Raw genomic sequence first — 20,697 nt, 5'->3', positions numbered from 1 at the left:
AAAAAAATTTTTTTTCAGCATACAAAAAATATCCCTCTGACAGTTCAGGTCTGGTCCCAGATTTAGAAGCAGCAACGAAGCATCAGAACTACTGCGGGCTCTTGGCGTATGAACATGATAGCACGAGTGCCTGCATTTGCACACTGAAAGTGGCATTCGGCTATAGCACTTTGATAAGCATGTGAGCCAAGGAAACAATCTCACTCTAGGTACACAGTAAAGAAGTGTAAACCGGGACCTCCAACGTGACTATTGAGCTCCTTATCATCAATTTCTTCTATTCCAGATGATCAACTGAACTCAGAGGAAAAGAAAAAGAGAAAGCAGCGGAGGAACAGGACAACCTTCAACAGCAGCCAGCTGCAGGCTTTGGAGCGTGTCTTTGAGCGGACACACTACCCGGATGCTTTTGTGCGAGAAGACCTCGCCCGCCGGGTGAACCTCACCGAGGCCAGAGTGCAGGTAACCGGAGTATTCCCCTCCTTAGAGGCACATCTCTGAAGACTGTTGAAAAACACAACTTGTAGGTTTCAGACCAGAGCTGATACTAAAAAGAATTATAAATGGACAACATGAGAACAGAATCAGTTTCTAATTGTGTTTCTTTTGGCAGCAGAGTATTTTTAAAAATTGAAGTGAATGCCTTTCAGTAGGGCAGACAAGGCCTTGCTAGAGGTCTCATTCCTCCCAGTGTTTCTCACCCTTCCAGATCCGTGTTATAAACATTGTCCATTGGAGCATTTGACTCCACACACTCCCTCGTCCACATCCCAGCTTTCGACTTGAGCTGTTGGGTGGCCAGAGAGATGAACTCTCTGTCTTCCATCTCAGTTTTCCTCTCCAGACTTTGGGAATATCCAAATCTTCAGGAAATGTATTATAAATACACACAATTATGGACATGGATGGGAGTCAGAAATGAAGACACCAAAGACCTTGCCCTTAGGAACTGCATTAAGAGCACATTCAAATAGATGATGATGTGTTTCTATGAAGTAAAGAAGGGTAAGGGCATGTAAGACAGGGGAAAGAGAATAGCATGTGTTTCTAATATGAATGCCATGAGACAATCAACTACAAGCCAGACATCTAGAAATAATACCACCTGTGATTAGGAATAATAATGATGATAATCATAATAACACTAGTTGAGCCCTTACATGCCAACTAGTGTTTGTAGTTACATAAACTAATCTGTCTAATCCTCGCAACAATTCACTGGGGTGGATAACATTATTCATCTTGCAGATGAGGAAACTGAGACTCAAAGGTTAAAGTAGTTTCCCCAGTGTCACACAGCTAGGAAGTGGCTGAACTAGGATTTGAAGACAGAAATGCAGATTCAGAGTTCATGATTTTAAGCACTACAGTGAATTTTAAATAAAAGAGAGTCTTCTGGCTAAATGCTTTTTCAAGCAGTGCTTTGCTATCTTTGCTGAGAGTCAAGATTTTATTATTTTCCATATTGCCAGTGGTAGGCTGCTCTTTTGATAAAGACGGGTTGTGGGCCAAATCTGTCGTCTTCCCGAATGAGTTATTGTTTGCATATCTGTGTTCAGTCTGGGCTTAAAGGGTTTCTTTCTGCAAATAATAACCCTCTTGATGGGGACTTGAGCTAGACTCGAAGGGTGTGGAGGGTAGGAACTGTATCTAGTACCCTATGCTATGAGAGACATTCGTTGAGGGAGAGGGTCCTAGAGGTCCCTTCAGCCTGAAGAGAGTGTGCAAGAGTTTTCCCCATGGGAAACAGGGACTTCACCTAGAAGTGTTCCCCAGGAGAAAAAAAAAATGTCATTGACAAAAGGGGAAAGTTGCCTGGGCACTGTGGTGCCCCCGAGGATAGGTGAGGAGAAGGCATACGTGAGGATGCGTGTGTTACTGCGTGGCAGTCTCTCAGGGCTCAGATGAGAGTGGTCCACAGGCACAAACTCAGTTCTGCTCTCTCCATCCTGCAGTCCAAAGCAGAACTCGGAGGTCTGCCTTCCCCCATCCTCTTCCCCCATGCTGCTCACCACAGTTCTCCAAACATGTTCTCTGTTTCTACTCTTAAATCCCTTCCTCTCCTTCAAGACCCCATATGTTTTATACCCCAGGCTTGGCCTGCAGTGGCCTAATAAATAATTTTAGGCCAATAACCCACAATTCCTGAAAGTACCATTTTTGCCATGGCAATCTGAATTTCAAATAAGGAAACCTGGACAGGGCAATGCTGGAAATTTTTTTTTTAAATGTGAAAGAACAATTTTGGGTTGAGAGCTATTTTGGCCCCATCACAACAATGAGCAAATGACTTTCTTATATGCGGAAACTATTTTATCTTCCACCTTTTCCATCCTACTACGTTCTAATGTCTTAGAGTTGTGAACATTTCCCACGTGAGCAGGACAGAATTCTCCCTCCGTGACTTTACTCTTCCTCCATGAAGTCTTACCCTTTGCCAGTGTGAACCACTCCCTCTGACTCTGGCCTTCTTTATATTTATGGCTTTTATCGCAACATGACATGTATTATATTGAGTTGTATGTGGGCCAACTTCCCCAACTAGACTGTGAAGGCCTCTTGGATGGAAGCCATATCTTATCATCTTTGCAAAATTCACTTTTTTCCCTCAAATATTTATCGAGCAACTGTTATTCGCTTGGAACTGGTTTTGGTTTGCTGGGCATAAATAATACACTGGCCTCTCTCCTTAAAGATGTTACAGACTGGGGGCAGAGAAGACAGATGTGCATATCATACTATTATCATAGAGTAAGATGATTCCTACACTAAAGGAATGTTCAAGAATTAGTGATAGACCAGAGGAGGGAATGATTAAATCTGCCTGGGGAAAAAGAGAATACGTGAACATTAAGCAGCCATTCTGAGCCAAGTCTCACAACAACCTGTGAGTAGGTATAATTATCTTCATTTGATTGGGGGACAAGGGATCAGAGAAATTAAATAACTATCCAAGGACAAACCTTTAAAGTCATGGAGCCAGTGTTTTTATCCAACTCTGTTAGACTTTAAAGTTATGTTCTTTCCACTACAACATTTCACAAAGAAGGTGATAGTAAAGTTAAATCTTAAAAAACATGTCTTTGGCATGTGGACCAAAGGGAAGAATATCGCAGGCAGAGAGAACATTCAGTGTGAATACACGTAGGTGGGAAAATAACCAAATATATTTGGGAGTCTTAAGCCCAGGTAGGATTGGAAATGATGAAGGGCCAGTGCATGAGATTCAAGTGATACAGGATGTGGCTGACTTGGTGCACAATGAGCTAATTCTCGAACAGTCTTTGTTCTATGGTAAGACATTTTGATTTTAATCTGTGGGTGATGGAGAGTCAGAGGATGATATAAAGCTAAAGCGAAGCCCTAATACAATTATATTTGCATCTAAAATGATAACTCTAAAATGATAACTCTAATAGCAATATGAAGGACACATTAGAAACAAAAGAGGTGAAGCCAGAAAAGATTCTGCCTCTACTGATTTGCACCCCGGTCTTCCATGGTGCACCAATCAGGTGGTATTTTATGTGAATGTTACCAACTAGAACTGTGAAATTGTCCCACTCCACACCATAGGATTTCTTTCTCCCACACCTTGTCATGTGTTTCCATAATTGCACTTAAAATTCTTGTAATTTTTCAAATTTACATGTCTATCTTTTAATAGATTGTGAGCTGCTTATGAGCAGAGAATAAGTCTCACCTCTCCATTCCCGGTATTTAGGCCAGGGTCTAGAACGCAATCGCCATAAAGACTTCTTGAATGAGTAAATGAATGAATAAAATACCACAGCAGTCTGGAAGAGTTGTAGTATCATGAGTCAGATGTTCTTAAGCTCAAAAACTCGGCCATTTATTACTTGTGAGAACTTTAACAGATTACTTAATCTCATTGAAATGGTTTCCTCAACTCTGAAATAGAAATAATAAAACCTAATTGTGGAATTGTCATAATAACTAGAAATAATGTAGGTAATGTGCTTATATAAGTTCCTAGCCCTAATAGCACTTAATAAATGGTAGGTTTATCATTAGCTGTAGTCGATGATATCAGTACTGCCCATTTCCTTGGAACCCTACAATTAAATATACTCCAGCCAACTTCCAATTTTCAGTATCTGCATTTCTGTTTCACAAGTTTCTTTCTAGAACTTCGGGAGACAGGCCAGAAGTGTTGGAACATTTATAATCAATGACTGACAGGAGCCAGTGTACCAATCCACAATTCTCTCACCCCTCCAGTGGGAGGTGTGTGCCCTGCATCAGTCCTTAGAGCCCCTTAAGGACTGAGCTCCCACAGAGGAAGCTGGTTCAGTAGCACAGTTAGAGGTTGCTTTTCTTCTGTTACTTCCTCCCTCTGTTACACCTTGCACCTCCCAGATAAACTATTTGCTTCTTAAATCCTGTCGCAGGGTCTACTTTTGGGAAGATGGAGAATTTTCTTTACATATCCAATAAGTATTATGAAAGCAGTTGAAGTTTTTGCCTTTTGAAGAATTTTGAAAAAACTTTTAAAATGCCATTGTATCTGTGCAGAAGTCTAACGAGATTTTTCTTTTTTTATTACAATTACAACAAGGATTATAATCCATATTTTGCTGTCACATGGGTTAGTCATGGATCCCATCTCCGGTGGCTTGATTATTGGAAGTACCTCATGGTCCTGTTCTAATAGGCTTTGTCCTTAATAGCCCTGGAACATGGCCCACCAGGGAAGGATTATGGCATGTTTTCTGTTGTTCTGGGAAGAATTCCATACTTAGCCTATATCTTCCTTGGGAAGGTATTGCATGATAAAAATCAACCAGGACTTTATTCATGGAACCTCTTCTTTGTTTTTTCTCTCCCTCCTCATGCTCTTCTCTCCTCCTGACAATCTTCCAGGTGTGGTTTCAGAACCGAAGAGCCAAATTCCGCAGGAATGAGAGAGCCATGCTGGCCAATAAAAACGCTTCCCTCCTCAAATCCTACTCAGGAGACGTGACTGCTGTGGAGCAGCCCATCGTACCTCGTCCTGCCCCAAGACCCACTGATTATCTCTCCTGGGGGACGGCCTCTCCGTACAGGTGAATGACTGGCCCACTCTCCCTTGCTCCGCTTCCACATGTTTCTCAGCGGTTGGTCACGTTTAAAGCTGCTTGTGCAGCTGGCTGACATTTCTTACTGGGTTAACCTCTTCAGAGACATTCAACTTGCTGACATCCCCAGATTTTCACAGGAGATTACTAGTTGCCCCAGGAGCAGGGTTTGGGGCAGAAGAGAGAGGGGCAGGCCATCAGCAATCTCCTCTTGGACTCAGGAACTCTTGCAAAGGTTTCAAAGATGGGGAAGAATCTCAAAGAAAAGATCATTAAGCTATGCCCAGAGTCCCTCTTGTAATCATTCTGGAACAAAACTTCACTCCATGTCCAAATCTGATAGATTGGTTTGATTATACACAAGTAGGAATTTAACATGTAAGGCTCTAAGTGTAGGACCAAAGGCAAACTTCACAATAAAACTGATTTTGAATGAAAAGAAAAGAAGTAAGGAAGGGAAAAAAGGAGGAGAGAGACAGAGAGAGAGAGAGAGAGGGAAGGGGAAAAAACCCAAGATCATTCAGATAACTTTCATGGCCATAGTTCTTTGTTAGTAGGTGGGAATGTCTTATGATCCAAGATGCCTTCCTAATCTATTGCTAATTCTTGTCTACTTATCTGAAGTTCTTTGAGGGGTTAGTTTGTGTGTGTGGTTTTTTTTTTAATATATAAAAACAATGTATAATTTACACTAAATTTTTATATTTAAAAGGTGAAAAATTTTAAGGAAGCAAATAACAGAGTATTATTTCAATGGCTTGGAAAGGCTTTAAACCTCCATTTATTATGCTGTCCAGAAAATACAGATTAATGCCAGAGGGAAGCTGAGACACATGTGCCTAATGCATTGTCATCAGTCTAAAGTGTCTTTATTTGAACCTAAACCTGAGTATTCTTAGAAACCAGATCAAGGCTATGTGTTCTCTGGCTGATTGCAGTGGAGGAGGAAGTATTTACAAATTCATTTATTATGCTTCTGTTTACCTTTTTATTGCTAAGTTTAATTAAAAATTTAAAGAGAGGTTTTAAACTAATTATAAGATTATCTCCCAGTTGATGCTGAGCTACTGATGTGAAATGCAACATTAGTGAAATGCAAATACTTTCAAAAGTTGATCACTCTAATCAAAGCAAAAAACCTCATCTAAATATTCTCTCTGTTCCAAATAAGTTCCTTGAAAGAAACACCATAAATGGATTTGAAAATTTCTTTTAAATTCCCCATTGTAAAATTAGCCTGAATTGCTTTGGTCTTAGTACTCTGTGCATAGGAAACTGGAAATTTCTATTGCTCTCAGACATAGTATGCTTTGCTGATTTCAAAAGATTAGTCATATCTGTGTGTCCTATTTAAAATTTAGACTCCTCTCCCATAGGATTTACTAAAAACATATTTTGAAGACCATCGTGAAATCATATATTCTTTAATATTTTAAATAAGTGGAAGACTGCTTTGTTTTCCAGATAAATATTGATAGTTCATAGACTCATTAAATGGCTTGGGAAATGGATGTGGATGAGAGCTTGATGTTTCAAGGTCTCTGGTTTGAATTTGGTCACAACCAGGAAGTTCAGCTCCTTTTTCTTCCTGGATCCTAGTGACGAAGTTTTCATACCAGCTGTAATAACCCAGATGGCTGTCACGTGGTCCTTACCAGTGAGAGGCGGAGGGCAGTACACTGCATGAGCAGGGATGAAATCTTCCCTGAATTAATGGCTAGATTACCTGGACCTCAGTAGAAGTTCAAATCCTGTGCCTGCATTATACATACTATGTATATGGGCATCTAATTGAAATTATTATGCAATTTATGTGTGCTATTTGGGGAAGTGTTCTATTTTACTTTGAATGATTATGTAGAAATACCAGATACACTTTAAAGAACACTCATAATTCTACCATCTTGAGATAATTAGTGTTTATTTTTGCAATTAGAGTTCACTATTTCATATAGTATAGACTTAGTATAAATACTATTTTGTATTCTGCTCCTTTCACTTAAAAATCATATAACCTAGTACTTCTTACTCAATTCATGGTATACTTTTATATCATTTCTCTCTTAGCCACAGAGTTTGTAAAAAATAATTAAAAATTTCATAGAATCTGATTGTTCATATTCTGTATGAAGAATAAATTAATCTCCAGATTTAAGTAGAAAAATGATGGTTTAAGCAGTAATTTAATCAATAGTAATGTTTTTTGACCCAATGTTGACTGAAGTGTTTATATTTTGATTAATTTCTAAAAGTGGCACAAAGCTATTTTGTTTCTTAGGGATTTTTCTGCTATGTTTAGAACCAAAATACATTATGATTTCACATTTTGAAGCTTGGTAGGAAATATAAGTCTTGTTAAGGAAATATAAAAGAAAACCAAGTGATGAAAAGCAAAGGAAATGATAGACCTTTTGTGTTATGGAAAATTAACTTGCTATTTCTGTTGGTACTATTATGTCAAATTAGTTATCTCACATGTGACATTCATTAAAAGGCATTTCTCTTGGTTAATCCTTGGATGCTCCTGTGTGGCAGCTCTGTCCTTGATCTGGTTCCAAAGAACAGACCCAACACTTGCCCAAGTTTAAGACTTCAGCAAGCAGAATTAGAGCCAGGGCTCATGATCCCTGTTTCTGTCCAAAGTATTAGGCCACATAACCATATTTTCATTCAAATTAAATCTTACACGATATTGAAAATAGTAAATAGTATAAGACTAGGAAACTACGTAAACATGCCTGTTTGATTCAGGGTTTGTCTCAGATCTGTGAAGCATGCCTGCAACTGAGGTCCGCATTCTGGGGTGTGCGGGTAACCCCTGGGTTGAGTGAGGCAGCTTGGTCATGCAACCCAGGGACAGTGGAGCAGACAGTTTTGCCAGAGAGGACAGTTTGCTCACTTCCACAGAAAACTGTGGAAGAAGACAGGAGGAAACCAAGACTCAAAGCAGATAGCGTGCATATGGTCAGAATTATGGGATGGGAAACAGCCAACATACTTTTTTCTGGGTGTCTTTTATATCTAGAGTGGTGGCTGTATAATTTATCATCCAAACAGGGACACTTCTGAAGTAAAAGGGGAGTGCTATTAATAATGACACTAGGACAACAGGCATAAACTGGGATTGTCCCTGGCAAACTGAGAACTTATAGGTCACTCTGTTTATAGCATGTCATGACCTCCTTCATTCCCTCGAGGGTGTTAGAGGTGATGATATCAGGTAGGCAACTGAGTCACCAGAAGGAACAAAGCATTCCTTAACAGGACACTACTGTCCTGGCAGGTGTCTTCTTTATCTACCCCTAGACAGTTGAAAGAAGCTTGTCTTTGGCACACATGCTCACTGCTTAGCTAAGAACTGTTTCCTTATGCAAATGAAAGCACACACAAGCACTAGAGTCATTTAAGACTCATTATCTTGTACTGCTCTGCCTCTCGGGTAGCAGTGGTTTACCAAGTCCTGGACTTTTGACTGTTGTTTTAGATGAGGTAGTCAAGAAACCTTTCTGCAGAGACATCCCTTCCTATGAAAGATAGATAAAGAATGGCCTAGCTCTGCAGTGTTGGTCTGGAGTGCCATTTCCAGAGGGAGGGCTGGGCTTCAAAGAAAACTAATGACAAGTGAAAGAGAGGCCAGCGATCCTTATCCACAATTTCCCTCCCCCCACCTTCTCCTCCTCCTCCCCTCATTTGATCGTGGTCACGGTGCTGCCTGACATCTGCTGAACGCATTTGGCTCATTTCTCCCTTTCACACTTTCAAAAATAGATCCTCGTCCCTCCCAAGATGTTGTTTACACGAGGGGCTTCATAACGGATTCTAACGGAAGACACTGAAAAGGTAACTTGTCAGAGGGGGAAGAGGGCGGCTGCTGGGGGTAGGGTTTCAATGGGAATTAAGTATATTCAAGAAAGTGGGGCTTAACAGTCCTAGAAATGAAAGCAGTGAGGTCCTCAAGTGGGGAACACCATTGGAAACCAAAATTGTAAGAAAATACGTCCATAGAGTTAGGAGTAGTCTGATAGCCTAGAGCAGGGCTCTGCAAAGATTACTGGGCATATGAATCACCGTGAATCACGGTACGATGCAGAATGAGATTCAGTAAGTCTGGGGCAGGACCTGGGAAATGTACCTCTAACATGCTCCCATGTGATGCCCATGCTGTTGACACTTGGTACATACCTTGAATAGTGAGGTTTTAGAGGAGATGGGACAGAGGTCAGAAGAACTATGTTCTTGTCCTGGCTCTTGCTGTTCTTCAGGCCAGTTGGGTCGTGAATCTCTTATGTAACCTTGTATCTAAGCTTGAGCTAGTAGTAGTTTCCCTATTATATATCACACACGGGCGTTTGGAACCTACGGTTAAGCAATGTGCATTTCAAAGAGAGAAACAAAAATCATTGAGACAACAGAAAGATGCAAGTCTTCATATATAAAACATTTCTAGAAAGAAATGTTTAAAATGGTGGAAGCATCACTGAACATGCAGTGCAAACTGAAGGCTTAGTAATGAAATATGGCCCAAATGTGTCCACTTTAAGAGCTAAATGTACATTTAAAAAAATCAACTTCTTAGTTTTAAAAACAGAAGTTGGAAATGATTATTTAAATCACAAAAAAGATCACTTCCAAAAGGATTTATCGGGTCTCTCTTTAAAACTAAAATTTCCCTAGGAAAACTCATATTGAATTTTCTTAGATGAAGCAAGTATACCCCTGCTGTTCTTGCATTGACAAAAGAACAAACCAAAGAGATGATCTCCAACCTCTACACGTCACAGAGTCATGAAAACCTCAAGCTCTACAGCCTTTCAAAAAATCCCAAGCTGGGAAGCCTTAGGATCTCAGGAGGACACATAGACTTCTTGGGCTGACAGATCTGCCTTTGGGGTGAAATTTTCCATAGCTTGTCATCATTTGTCCCAAAGGGCCAAATAGAAAACAAAGTTAGAGTTGAAAACTGAGTCAGTCAGGTAGTATTGTTCCCCCAGCTCTCCTCAATTGTTTAGTGATTTGTGGGATTTACACTCTGGGTGATTAGAAAGCAGAGGGGGAGACGGTCATAAGTTTCCTGGCTTTAAAACCATACCATGTATAGTATTTTCCATACTTCCTTGGTGTTTGGCAGTCATTTTAACACACTATCCCTCACGACAACCTCTCAAGGTAGGTTGAAATTATCAAAAATGATTTGTCCCCAGTGAAAACAGAACTCTAACCCTGCTGGTGGTTAGCATTCTGCTGTCTGTGGCTGGGCTCCATCTGTTAGGAATCTCCAAATAAGGAGAGGGAAAAATTTCAAGCTTACTTAAATGTGTCAGCTCTGTGCAAGTCCCAGAGCAGATTTGCTGAATCAACAGATAGGATACAAGTATTTCTTTTTCATCTCTAATTCCTCAATGCCCTGTACACAGCAATGTCGTTTCTTGGTCACAGACACACAGAATTTTACATTCTTCAAAACTAAATAGAAATATTGCTTTGGCCAAACCCTATAAGCCCAGTCTTAGTACTCATCTCATGTCTGCATCCTGTTAGAGGAATAGGCAGAAGGCAAGACCAATGGACAGGATCTCTACTTGTTGGAAAGCAGGCTCTGGCGTTATCATGTGCTTAATAAATTTTACCTAGTTTCAACCTCATCTTTTTAGCCCAGGAAGCTTAATCCTGTTTAGGAAGGAGAGGTCATTTTACATGGTGCGAATGGCCCCATTAATTTGGTTGAAAACAGCTTATTAACCTCATTGGTTTCTGTCTTGTGAGAAAACATTTCAGGGTTCTCGTTCTTTTCCTAACACAGAGCTTTAGAAGTTTTGGTGACATGGAAAATTACTGGTATGTCAAAGGACTGGTCCCTATTTGCCTAAATGGTAGTTTTAGTTTAAGTTGAGAAACTAGATTCATGTCAAACTACTGGAGGGAAAACATACTCATTTTCTTTAGTGTGTGCACACAATATCACTTTAGCCTCTACCTATAAAGTTATGTACTCTAAATGTTTGTTTAGAGGCTGTGAATTAAGATGGTCTCTGTTCTTTTATCCTATTTCTTATGGCTATGCGATGCTGAAATAAGTTAGACCGATTTTTGAAAGTTTATAGCTTTCCTAAACGTTTATAGAGTGAAAATCTTATCACTTATCAAGTGTATAGGATATTGCAAAACTCATTCATTAATATCAACTGCTTTTTTATTCTCACATCCCTCTAACTTAAGAGCTACATATAAGTCATTGTCATGGTCTCACTAACACAGTGGTGTCCTTAGAACAACACCACAGTACAATTAGACAAGGGTGCTGTTCTCAACTCTGCAAACACAGGTGGCTATTTAAGGAAAAATGTCTCAGTGAAAATCCAATCTCCTGTGTAAAATATAACTCTAATTTCATTAATTTGGTTTTGAGATGGGAAGTGGATCAACATTCATCTCATCTGGGTTATTAACATCTGGCCTGCGTTAGAGAATCTCAGTATTTCCAAGATATGTATTACCATACTAAGTCTTCAGACTAGAAAACCAGATGATACTAGCAAATTATGAAGTAACTGCAGCAAAATGGTTATATAATAGATAAAATTGAAATCGCAAATACAGTAGACATTTCTAGAAAACAGTAACAGCATCTTCAGTAAACTAATTCTCCATGGTTCTAATTCCCTTTGTCTGCTAAGGAAAGTGGCCACACCTTTGATCATCACAAAAAGAGAGAATCTCTATTAAATAGGACTTTGCTTGTCCAGAATCTCAAAGGATGGAAAACATATCCCCCAAGAAATTGGGCCAAATGCGTAAAAGCACAATACTCCATGACAATCTACAGTTTGCCATCAGAGAATTTTTTTTTTCTTTCTGCTCTCTCATGAAGTTTTAGCCTCCTGTTTTCAGAAGCCATTTAATTTTATTCTCAGTACTTAAATAATACAGATAACTCAAAATCTCAGCTTCTCTCCTATGCATTTAAAATTGTACTATGTACCATCTTCAGGACTTAATTCTCTCACAGAAATCTGGCCGAGAAAGGCTGATTTGGTTGATGTCATAATCTATAACTCAGGTACATTTCCCAAATCCAATTATCTTTTTCTTAGCTACTTAGATCTTTTATTTCTTTGAAATCTTAGATTTCAGTATATCCTAGAAATTTCTTGAGTATGGGATTTATGGATTTGCATATATTTCTGGTAGGGTCTTGAATGGAAGCATGTAATTCATACAGAACTTAAATGATAATATGTATATGGGTTTTGAAAATAAATGAGACTTCTTGGTATATTGTAACAAAGAAAAAAACTTGTCCCATTTTAACAGGTTGTTCTGATTATTTATCTCACTCCTAATTGAAACCTACATGAATTGGGACTCCTTCTATCTTTGTCTTTTGGTAGACAGTAGTAGAAGTAATAGTCTATTCTATAAGTCTAACCTGCAGCAAAATTTTTTCACTTTTTACTGTTAAAAGCTATTTATGGTGGATTAAGAATATGCAATCATCAGTCTTGCTTTTGTCATGTCCCTTTTGATTTTGCACATTCGATTAAGATAGCAAAATTAACGGGAAGGACTGGTTCCTTAAAATAAAAGCATGTTGGTAAAATATTTTTAGAAATCATCACTCACAGCAGGATGACAGAGATCACTGATATTGAGCAGGAATCTGTTTAATCATACAATATCTAGATATTTGTCAGTTACTTATCTATTCATTAAATACTTTCTTGAATGCCAAATATGTGCTAGACATGGTGCTAGTTCTACCTGGGGACACGGTGGTGAATAAGGCAGATGTGGTATCTCATCTATGGGGCTTATAGTATGAGGAATTAAAATAAGTCCTAAAAGGAAAAGTACAGGGTGCTATAGATAAATCTAACTTTGTGTAGACAGTTAAGATCATGCACCCAGAAATGAGTAAGAGTGAAACACACAACAATGAAATAGAAGAGTGTAGGGTTATTTTGGAACCCTTCTGAGTCTTCTGCCTGCCATAGGACACAACCATAGACACTCACACTCACACACATACCAGTGTTATAAGGGTCTTAAATTAAGGATTACATTTCTGGAAAGACCTAATTATACTTTTTAACCCAATTTTCCTGGGTTAATTGCTAGCAACTGAGCTGAAATAGGCTATTGTGAGTCTTGACTATAAGTTTTGACTGTAAATCTTGACTATGTGGTGTCCCAAATAAGTATTAATGATACAGTCTCTCTATTTGTAGAGTAGCTTTAGTTTTTTCTTTCTGGTCTGTCACTTGATCCCCAGAACCACAAACTCCTGTGCGGCTGACAAAATTGCACAGGAATGCAGGCACCAGAAGAGCACATGTCATTCCATTTATAAGTCTATCTCATTCCAGCCCTCAGTTGAAAGGTATTTTGCTAATCTTAGAAACAACTAGGAACATTTTCATTGAATTTAAATGAGTTCCCTTATAGCTGTTTAGTATCAAGTAATGGATAATTTGCATCCAAGTCTAAGAAACCTTTACTTTTCCTTTAAAAGAAATTCATGGATACAATTAATAGAAAACCACCAATTACAAATTTCTGCCCAGCGGTATTCCTAGGTCTTAATTACAGTCTCTGACAATGAAAAACAACTCAGGGTTTTTCTCAGTAATAAGAACAGTCAGAAACAGTTACCTCTGAGGTCAGGAATACTGAAACTGGAGCATTTGCTAGTTTATCTAAGAGATTTAAACATTTCCAAAATAACTGACCCAAAAGACAGTGTAAGCTGCTCAAGTACTTTTGAGTAAGTTATAAAATAAAGGACAATTGGAATGGAAACCTCTTGATTTGGCAGTGCTTGGTACTATCAACCAGTGGATCAACAAAGGCAGAGAAGTCATCTTAGATTATTTAACTGGTTCTCCAAGTACGCTATTTAATATGGTATTCAGTGATTATCTAAAATATGTTAGGATTAATGTCAGCTACCTAGAATGAGGAATGAAAAATGCCCCTTAGTTTCTTTGCAAATGCCTCCTTCTCTTCCTCCTCACTCCCACAAGCTGGTGATGTAGGCAGGACAAGATTAAACACTGTTTTAACTGGTCAACTGATGAAACACCTGTTATCCACCATAAGCAGCTTTCTTCTCTCACCCCAGAAATAAATCATTACTCACTGTATCCAACACAGAAAATACTTTTCCCCTCATCTTGTTCCATGCTCCACTGTTTTTCCCTGCCCTTCAAAACACTGCCACCCTTTTCCAAGGGCCTTAGACTAATGGAATCTGGGGCTGTAAGGGACCTCAGAGGTCATGTAGTCCAACCCACCTGCCCCTACCTGCCCCCATCCTGAGACTTGTACCCATCTGGGGCAGACTTGCAGCTTTATGAAACTAATGCCTGTTATTCTCCCTGCTCTCTCCTTTGTCCCTACAGCGCCATGGCTACTTATTCTGCCACATGTGCCAACAATAGCCCTGCACAGGGCATCAACATGGCCAACAGCATTGCCAACCTGAGACTGAAGGCCAAGGAATATAGTTTACAGAGGAACCAGGTGCCAACAGTCAACTGAGGAAAAAAATAATTAAACAGGCCTAAGAAGAAATCAAAAACCATAAGACACCTATCCTGCTCTGTCATTTCTACATCTGCTGGAAAAAAATAAAAACAAACAAACAAACAAACAAACAGAACTAAACTATTGGGACCATGGCAGAGAAAAGCAGGAGAGGAGCAAAATGAAAATTAGTTAACAAATGTTCCTCCTCCCTCTGGGATACCACCACCACTTGTTTCTGTGTGTGTTAATTTTGTTTTTCCTTCTATTCATATGCTTTGCTTGATATACTCTGAGCTTCTTCAGTTAAGTTCAGCCCACCCACCCCCATGATTGTATGGGTTTTAAAAGAATCTACAGCAGCCAAAGAAACCATATATGTATATATATTCAGAATAATTGCCTATAGTCTCCTCATTGACCTACCTGTTTGAACCTCAGTGTCTTACACTATCCTTCTTCCTAGTTCTCTGTACAGAAGCTCTAGGAACTTCTGAAAAGCCAAAGTCTTTCTAAAGAATCTGTGCCAGACATAATTCCCTTTATCATTGTCTCCATCTCTGTTGGTCATGGTAAGCTTGTTCCATCAGCTACTGGAAAGAAAAAGCAATTGTATACAACATCTGGTCACTGGCCTGTCTGATCCAGTGTGATTGGCTATGTCTGGCTAATTCTAAGTTCTAGATCTAAGCTCTAGATTTAAGCTCTAAACTATAGAGGATAATATTACCATCACTACCACCCCTCACCCCATCCAATCAATCAGCCATCCTAAGTTAAAGATATTTGTTTTTTCTTGAATGATTTGCTGTCATAGGCTATTTGATAGAAGACATATTTTTCACTTGAGAGAGGGAGAAACATTTCTCTAGGAAAACAAAGACTAAGTTGTGAAAGGCATGGCCTATATCTCTTTGGTGCCTTAAGGGTAGTCAGATGCACACTTATATATATACTGTATATATTTATATATTATATATATATAAAATATTCTTGCAAGCTTGAGTTTGCAGTTTCTCAAACACTACAAAGAGCAAATTTCACACCATCACCAGTGTCTTTATTTCTACAGTGATAAGACTTTTTATTAGGGATCTCATTTCCTTTCTTTCTCTACACAAAATTCTCATTACGGCCACAGAGCAATTGATAGGGCGGCTATTTGAAAACAGGTCTAATTTTCACATTAGGGTTTTAAATAAATTAGAAACTATTTGAGGCTATGAAAATGTCCTTGAGTTTGGCACCTGAACTCTGGTGGAATGCTGATACATTCTGATCTATCACGGGAATTACACTTAGAAGAGGGAAAGCCGTTTCGTCATCTGTCCTTTTTCCACTCAACAGAAATCTGAAACATACGTCTTTAAGTGGATTACTTAAAGGTTTATCTAAATTCTAAAAATTTAAAAGTCAATTGTGGGCTATTTTTATCTTCTAATATATTGAAATAAAGTTTTGTGTCTAGGGCTGGGAGCCAGGACTGACCTTTTCTTTGTTTCTTTCCCTTTGTTTCCACCCGTGCTTTTGTAATTTGTCAGGTAAACTTGACCAAACCATGTTACCATGCTGTGCCTTGGTTTACCTTTTTTTGTAAAATGGGTTTAACAATACCTACCTCACAGGGGTGTTGTGAGGCTCTCATCATTTGCTTCTTCATTCTTTCCTGTATTCTCTGTATGTCCAGCGCTTTGTAGCCATGGGAGGAAAGGGAATATAAAAGTATACCATGTTAATAGAAGGCTGCTGTACCCAGAAGCCTTGTTTTCTAGCAAGGAAATGCTACCTTGCTGTAAATACTTATAACCTTGTATTTGGAAAGGAGAAATAGGCTTATATTTGCAGACCTCTCAAAAAATCACATCATTTGACCAAAGAATAATTTAAGACACACAGAACAGACATATCTTTGACTTATGTTTTCATCCTGACCAACTTGGATTTCTAATAATTTTTATCAGTAATTTGAAAAGGTTTAGATTGATTTTGGTCAAATATGCCAACTCTGAGTGACAGGCAAGGGTTTGGGATTTAAGATGCACTTTCAGTACAGATTTGTTATTTTCCCTGGCATATCAGATTAAGCTAATGGCGGTATTTTTTCAGTCAAACAGCCACCAATCTGAAAATGTATTTCCTATGTTGATTTTGAACTTCTTTTATTAAGAAAGAAGCCCATCTTACGCATTTTGCTTTCATCAGCTGATTCCCTCTTCTTTTAACATACTATTAAAACATTTCTTACTGAATGGTTTATGTAGGCTGGCTGAACAACACACATTACTTGCTTCCTAAAGTATTCTTCAACTAATTCTTTTGTCCCACTAGTTGCTGCAGATTATCAAGTTTCAAAGGAACAGTGTATCCTAACAGATTAAAACATTCTTTGTGAAATGAGTGCAGTCCAAGAAATTGGTGAACTTTTGGAGTTTGGGGAGAACAGCTAAAAGAGGATTTGGGTTATATAGTGCAGGGAAGAGATATCATAGGTGAAAAGATTTTGCTAAAAAGGGGGAAATCTTAGAAGAGGGAGTAAAGAGATAGAGGATCATGTAAAACAAGGTCATTTGAAACTTGCATCCTGATATTCATTTCCAGTGGTGAAGAGAAAAGCCTGAACCCATAACCCCAGTGCTGGATGAAATTAGGCAATTTTACCCAACACCTGGGCAAGTGCTGTCCAGGAATATCATAGAGTAACCAATGCCGTCCGCCACAGGAGCTTTTATTGCTAGTGAATCAATACCACAGACATCTATTATGTAAGCATCTGATGGAGAAATGTACACAGGGTACAAGCACTCAATTTTGTTCATTCATTATTGATTTAAAAAATAGAAGTTTGATATGTGATTTGGAGAAGTAGCCTTCCGGCTCCTAAACCAGGTGTCAACAGAGGGCCTCAGGGACACAAAATTCAAAGGCATATCCCTATTCCTTATCATCTATACCCAGATAACAGATGAATACATACAAACTATCTGTCTGTGTCCCCAGTCCCCCCACACACACACAAACAAGGCGCTGATTTGTAGGGTACTTGGCAGGTTAAATCAAGCAGGAAGAAGTGACCGGATAAAAAAGGGAATGACATTTAGGGTATAAAGATCTCATAAGAAATGTAATATGTAAATTATATCTTGCTTTATGATGTAAAATATACATTGTTTGCGCTAGAATAGAAATGATTCCTTTTCAATAAAAAGAAAGAAGGATACTACTATGCTGAGTCTGCTGGTTCTTTTCTCTTTGACCTTCAAAAACACATCTGCTAAGATCTAAGATTGCACTCAGAAAAGAGTGAAGGTAAGAGGGATTTACGAACAAGAGAACTTTTATCAGAGTGTAATAATATTTTCTAAAAAAGGGAAATAATCTATTCTCACAAAGACAAATGGTGGGAGAAAGGGGACTTTTTTAGTATAATGGATAAGTGTAAAGTGGATCTTTTAGGAGAGTTTTGCTATTTTTCATCCACATCTTTAATATCCACAATAACAGATATCATTAGACAAAACAGGTTTTATATAAAGCACAGCCCTTTCTTTTAGAAAAAAGAAGTAACAGTAAAATTTCTTAAGCACCTATTGGAGGCGTGATAGAAAAACTAAATAGGAGTCGAGTTTTTTCATACAAATTAAAATCTGATTTAAAAGGCAACTACAGCATGAACAAATTTATGCAGTAGTTCAAGACAATAAATTAATGTGTCAAAGAAATAGAGCAGATGGGAGTACAGAAGAAGAAGCAAGAAAACACTGCAAACTGGAATGGGAGAGGGTTTCACGGAGGAACTGGGACTTGAGTTTCATCAGCAAGGATTTGGGCAGGAGAAGGGAAAGTGATGGCTTTCAGGTAGGGGGAGTGGTATGCATAAGAAAGGATGAAGGCAGGGATACGGGAATGAGGAATTTGTTCCAGGAGCAGGGCAAGATGGGCCTAGATGGGATGGAGAGTTTATTTTCAAGTGGAGTAGTGGAAAACACTGAAGATTGAAGCTGAGTCTTCATCTTGCAAGGTATTATGTGTCAGACAAAGGAGTGTGGACTTTTCCTCAGGCCATAGAGATTCATTGAAAGTTATAAAGCAGGAAAAAGAAATGCCATGCAAAAAATACTTCTTTAGCAGGATTGTTGTGGTAAAAGAATAAAGGTAAACTAGCACAGAACAGAAACTGGAAGCAGAACAGAGAGAAGGGGAACAAAAACCAAAGGATGAAGAGGAAATATCTTGCAAGGAAAGAATCAACAGGACTTTATGATGGGAGAAAGAGAATGGACAAATCAAAGACAACCCTGATTTGAAACCTGGGGACTAGGGGGATGAATCACTGACAAAACTGACAAAAATCAACAAAAATGGGAGAGACCCAATTACAGAAGAAGATAATTGCAGTTTTAGATGTATTATATTGTACCATTTGAAAACTGAAATGTAGGGACTTCCCTGGCAGTCCAGTGGTTAAGACTCCACGCTTTCACTGCAAGGGGCATGGGTTTGGTCCCTACTCAGGGAACTAAGATTCCACATGCTAGTGGCATGGCCAAAAATACAAAACAAAAAACTGAAATATAAGTGTCCAGTAAGTGAAGAAGTGGGGCTTGGAACCAAGGTCAAGGATGATAGAAGTTTGGGATTCATCTTTAAGGAGGAGACACCTTGAGGTACAAGTGTGAATAAGTTCTTCGAGAAGAGAAAGCGTCATTGTGACTCAAATAAATATTTTAATAAGTGGCTTTTGGAAGTAGTGTAGCCCAGGGAGAAAGACAGGACTTTGAAGAACATCTCCAATTAGGGAGAGAGTTACTGAAAGCAATTTACAAGGAGCTTTTTGAGAAATAGGAGAGAGGTCAGCTTGTTTGTTAAGGAAAGAGAAGTTTTCAAAAAGAAGGGAATGCTTAATATACTCAAATGCTGTAGAGCAGACCAGCTAACTGGGGGTGGGGAAAAGGCCATTGGATTAGTGATTTTCTAGAGTACAGTGTACTAGAGTGCTGAAAGAAGAAGGTACATTTTGGCAAGTTATGGTAAGAAGAAGTGCTTTAAAAAATGGAAGCAGTGGCTATAGACCACTTGCTTGAGACTTTTGGCATTGAAAGTGTATTAATAAGGGTCCTTTCAGTGGCAGGTGGCAGAAATCTATCGCACTAGTTCAAATTACAAAGAGCTTTACTTAAAGGACACTAGGGTTGCCCACTGAACCCAGAAAAATACTGCTGGAGCCAGAGTAGCCCTTGGGATCCCAGACACCGGAATGATGTCCATACCCTTAGACCTGGCAAAGTCCACACACCCTGCCTTGGGTCTCACTAGCACTCCTCTGACTGTGCAAATAGTCTATGGGGCCAGATGGATGTGCCCACTTGGAATCTGCAACATTCATTGTAGACCATCCTTCAGGCACTTGGGATTTGGAATTTCCTGTCAGAATGATCTGGAACCTGCTTTCAGGGTTTCCATAGGTCTCTTTTCCTGGGACCACTGTTTTTGGGGGATGGGGTTTGTAGATTGTCCTAGGATATGTGTGCTGCAGTTGCCACCTGTGTGCGCATGTCCACTTTTGGTGTGGGATGGGGCTGAGGTGAGAAGGGAAGTGGGTAGGCCACAGGCTGGGGGCTAGGTCCTGGCCCTTCCCTACACTGCCATGCTCTGAAAGAAATTACAAAGCAAACAGTCTGAGAATTCTGGATGTGAACCTGGCTTTTCTGTCATTATGGAGGGATTCATTAATGGAGGAGAGTGGAACATAACTGTTTAGCAGTTTGTTAGCCTGATTTATAATATAAGTGTGTGGATGTAAATATGCAGACCTTCATTTGTACTCCTGCCTGGGTATGGCTCTAGCATCCCCATGGATGAGAGACCTGGCTTGGCTGCCTTTTGATTTAATTTCTGGAGACTCCATTAACTAGAAATCAGTGCCAGAAAGCTTTCTGAGTCATAAATTTTGAATCTGAACCCGTCCTGACCCCGCTTTTCTTTTTCTCTTAGAAATAGGACTCAGAGTTCTGTGCATCTGTAGGACTTCAGCTTGAAGGCTTCTTTCAAATCTTCCTTGGGACAGGGTGACAGGAGAGTTTTGAACAGAGCTAATCTG

The 20,697-nt window shown here is 39.2% G+C and overlaps 1 protein-coding gene across 2 annotated transcripts in view; it reads left to right on the top strand.

The window, feature by feature from the left end:
- PRRX1 (paired related homeobox 1) overlaps positions 1-14,772 on the top strand; it is a 70,819-nt gene extending 56,047 nt beyond the window's left edge. The window contains exons 2-5 of one of the 2 annotated variants that reach the window (XM_079696510.1): positions 287-462; positions 4,885-5,066; positions 8,847-8,918; positions 14,477-14,613. In XM_079696510.1, coding sequence (XP_079552636.1) covers positions 287-462; positions 4,885-5,066; positions 8,847-8,901 — 413 coding nt within the window. In that variant the 3' untranslated portion in view covers positions 8,902-8,918; positions 14,477-14,613. Of the gene's footprint in view, positions 1-286; positions 463-4,884; positions 5,067-8,846; positions 8,919-14,476 lie in introns of both variants that reach the window. The other variant, XM_079696511.1, reaches the window with a different exon arrangement.
- The last annotated feature ends 5,925 nt before the right edge of the window (positions 14,773-20,697 follow it).

The sequence above is a fragment of the Hyperoodon ampullatus genome (assembly GCF_949752795.1).
Source record: "Hyperoodon ampullatus genome assembly, chromosome: 2".
Classification (NCBI taxonomy): Eukaryota; Metazoa; Chordata; class Mammalia; order Artiodactyla; family Ziphiidae; genus Hyperoodon; species Hyperoodon ampullatus.
Note: the sequence above shows the minus strand (reverse complement) of the source record. Positions and strands in the feature narration are given on the sequence as shown.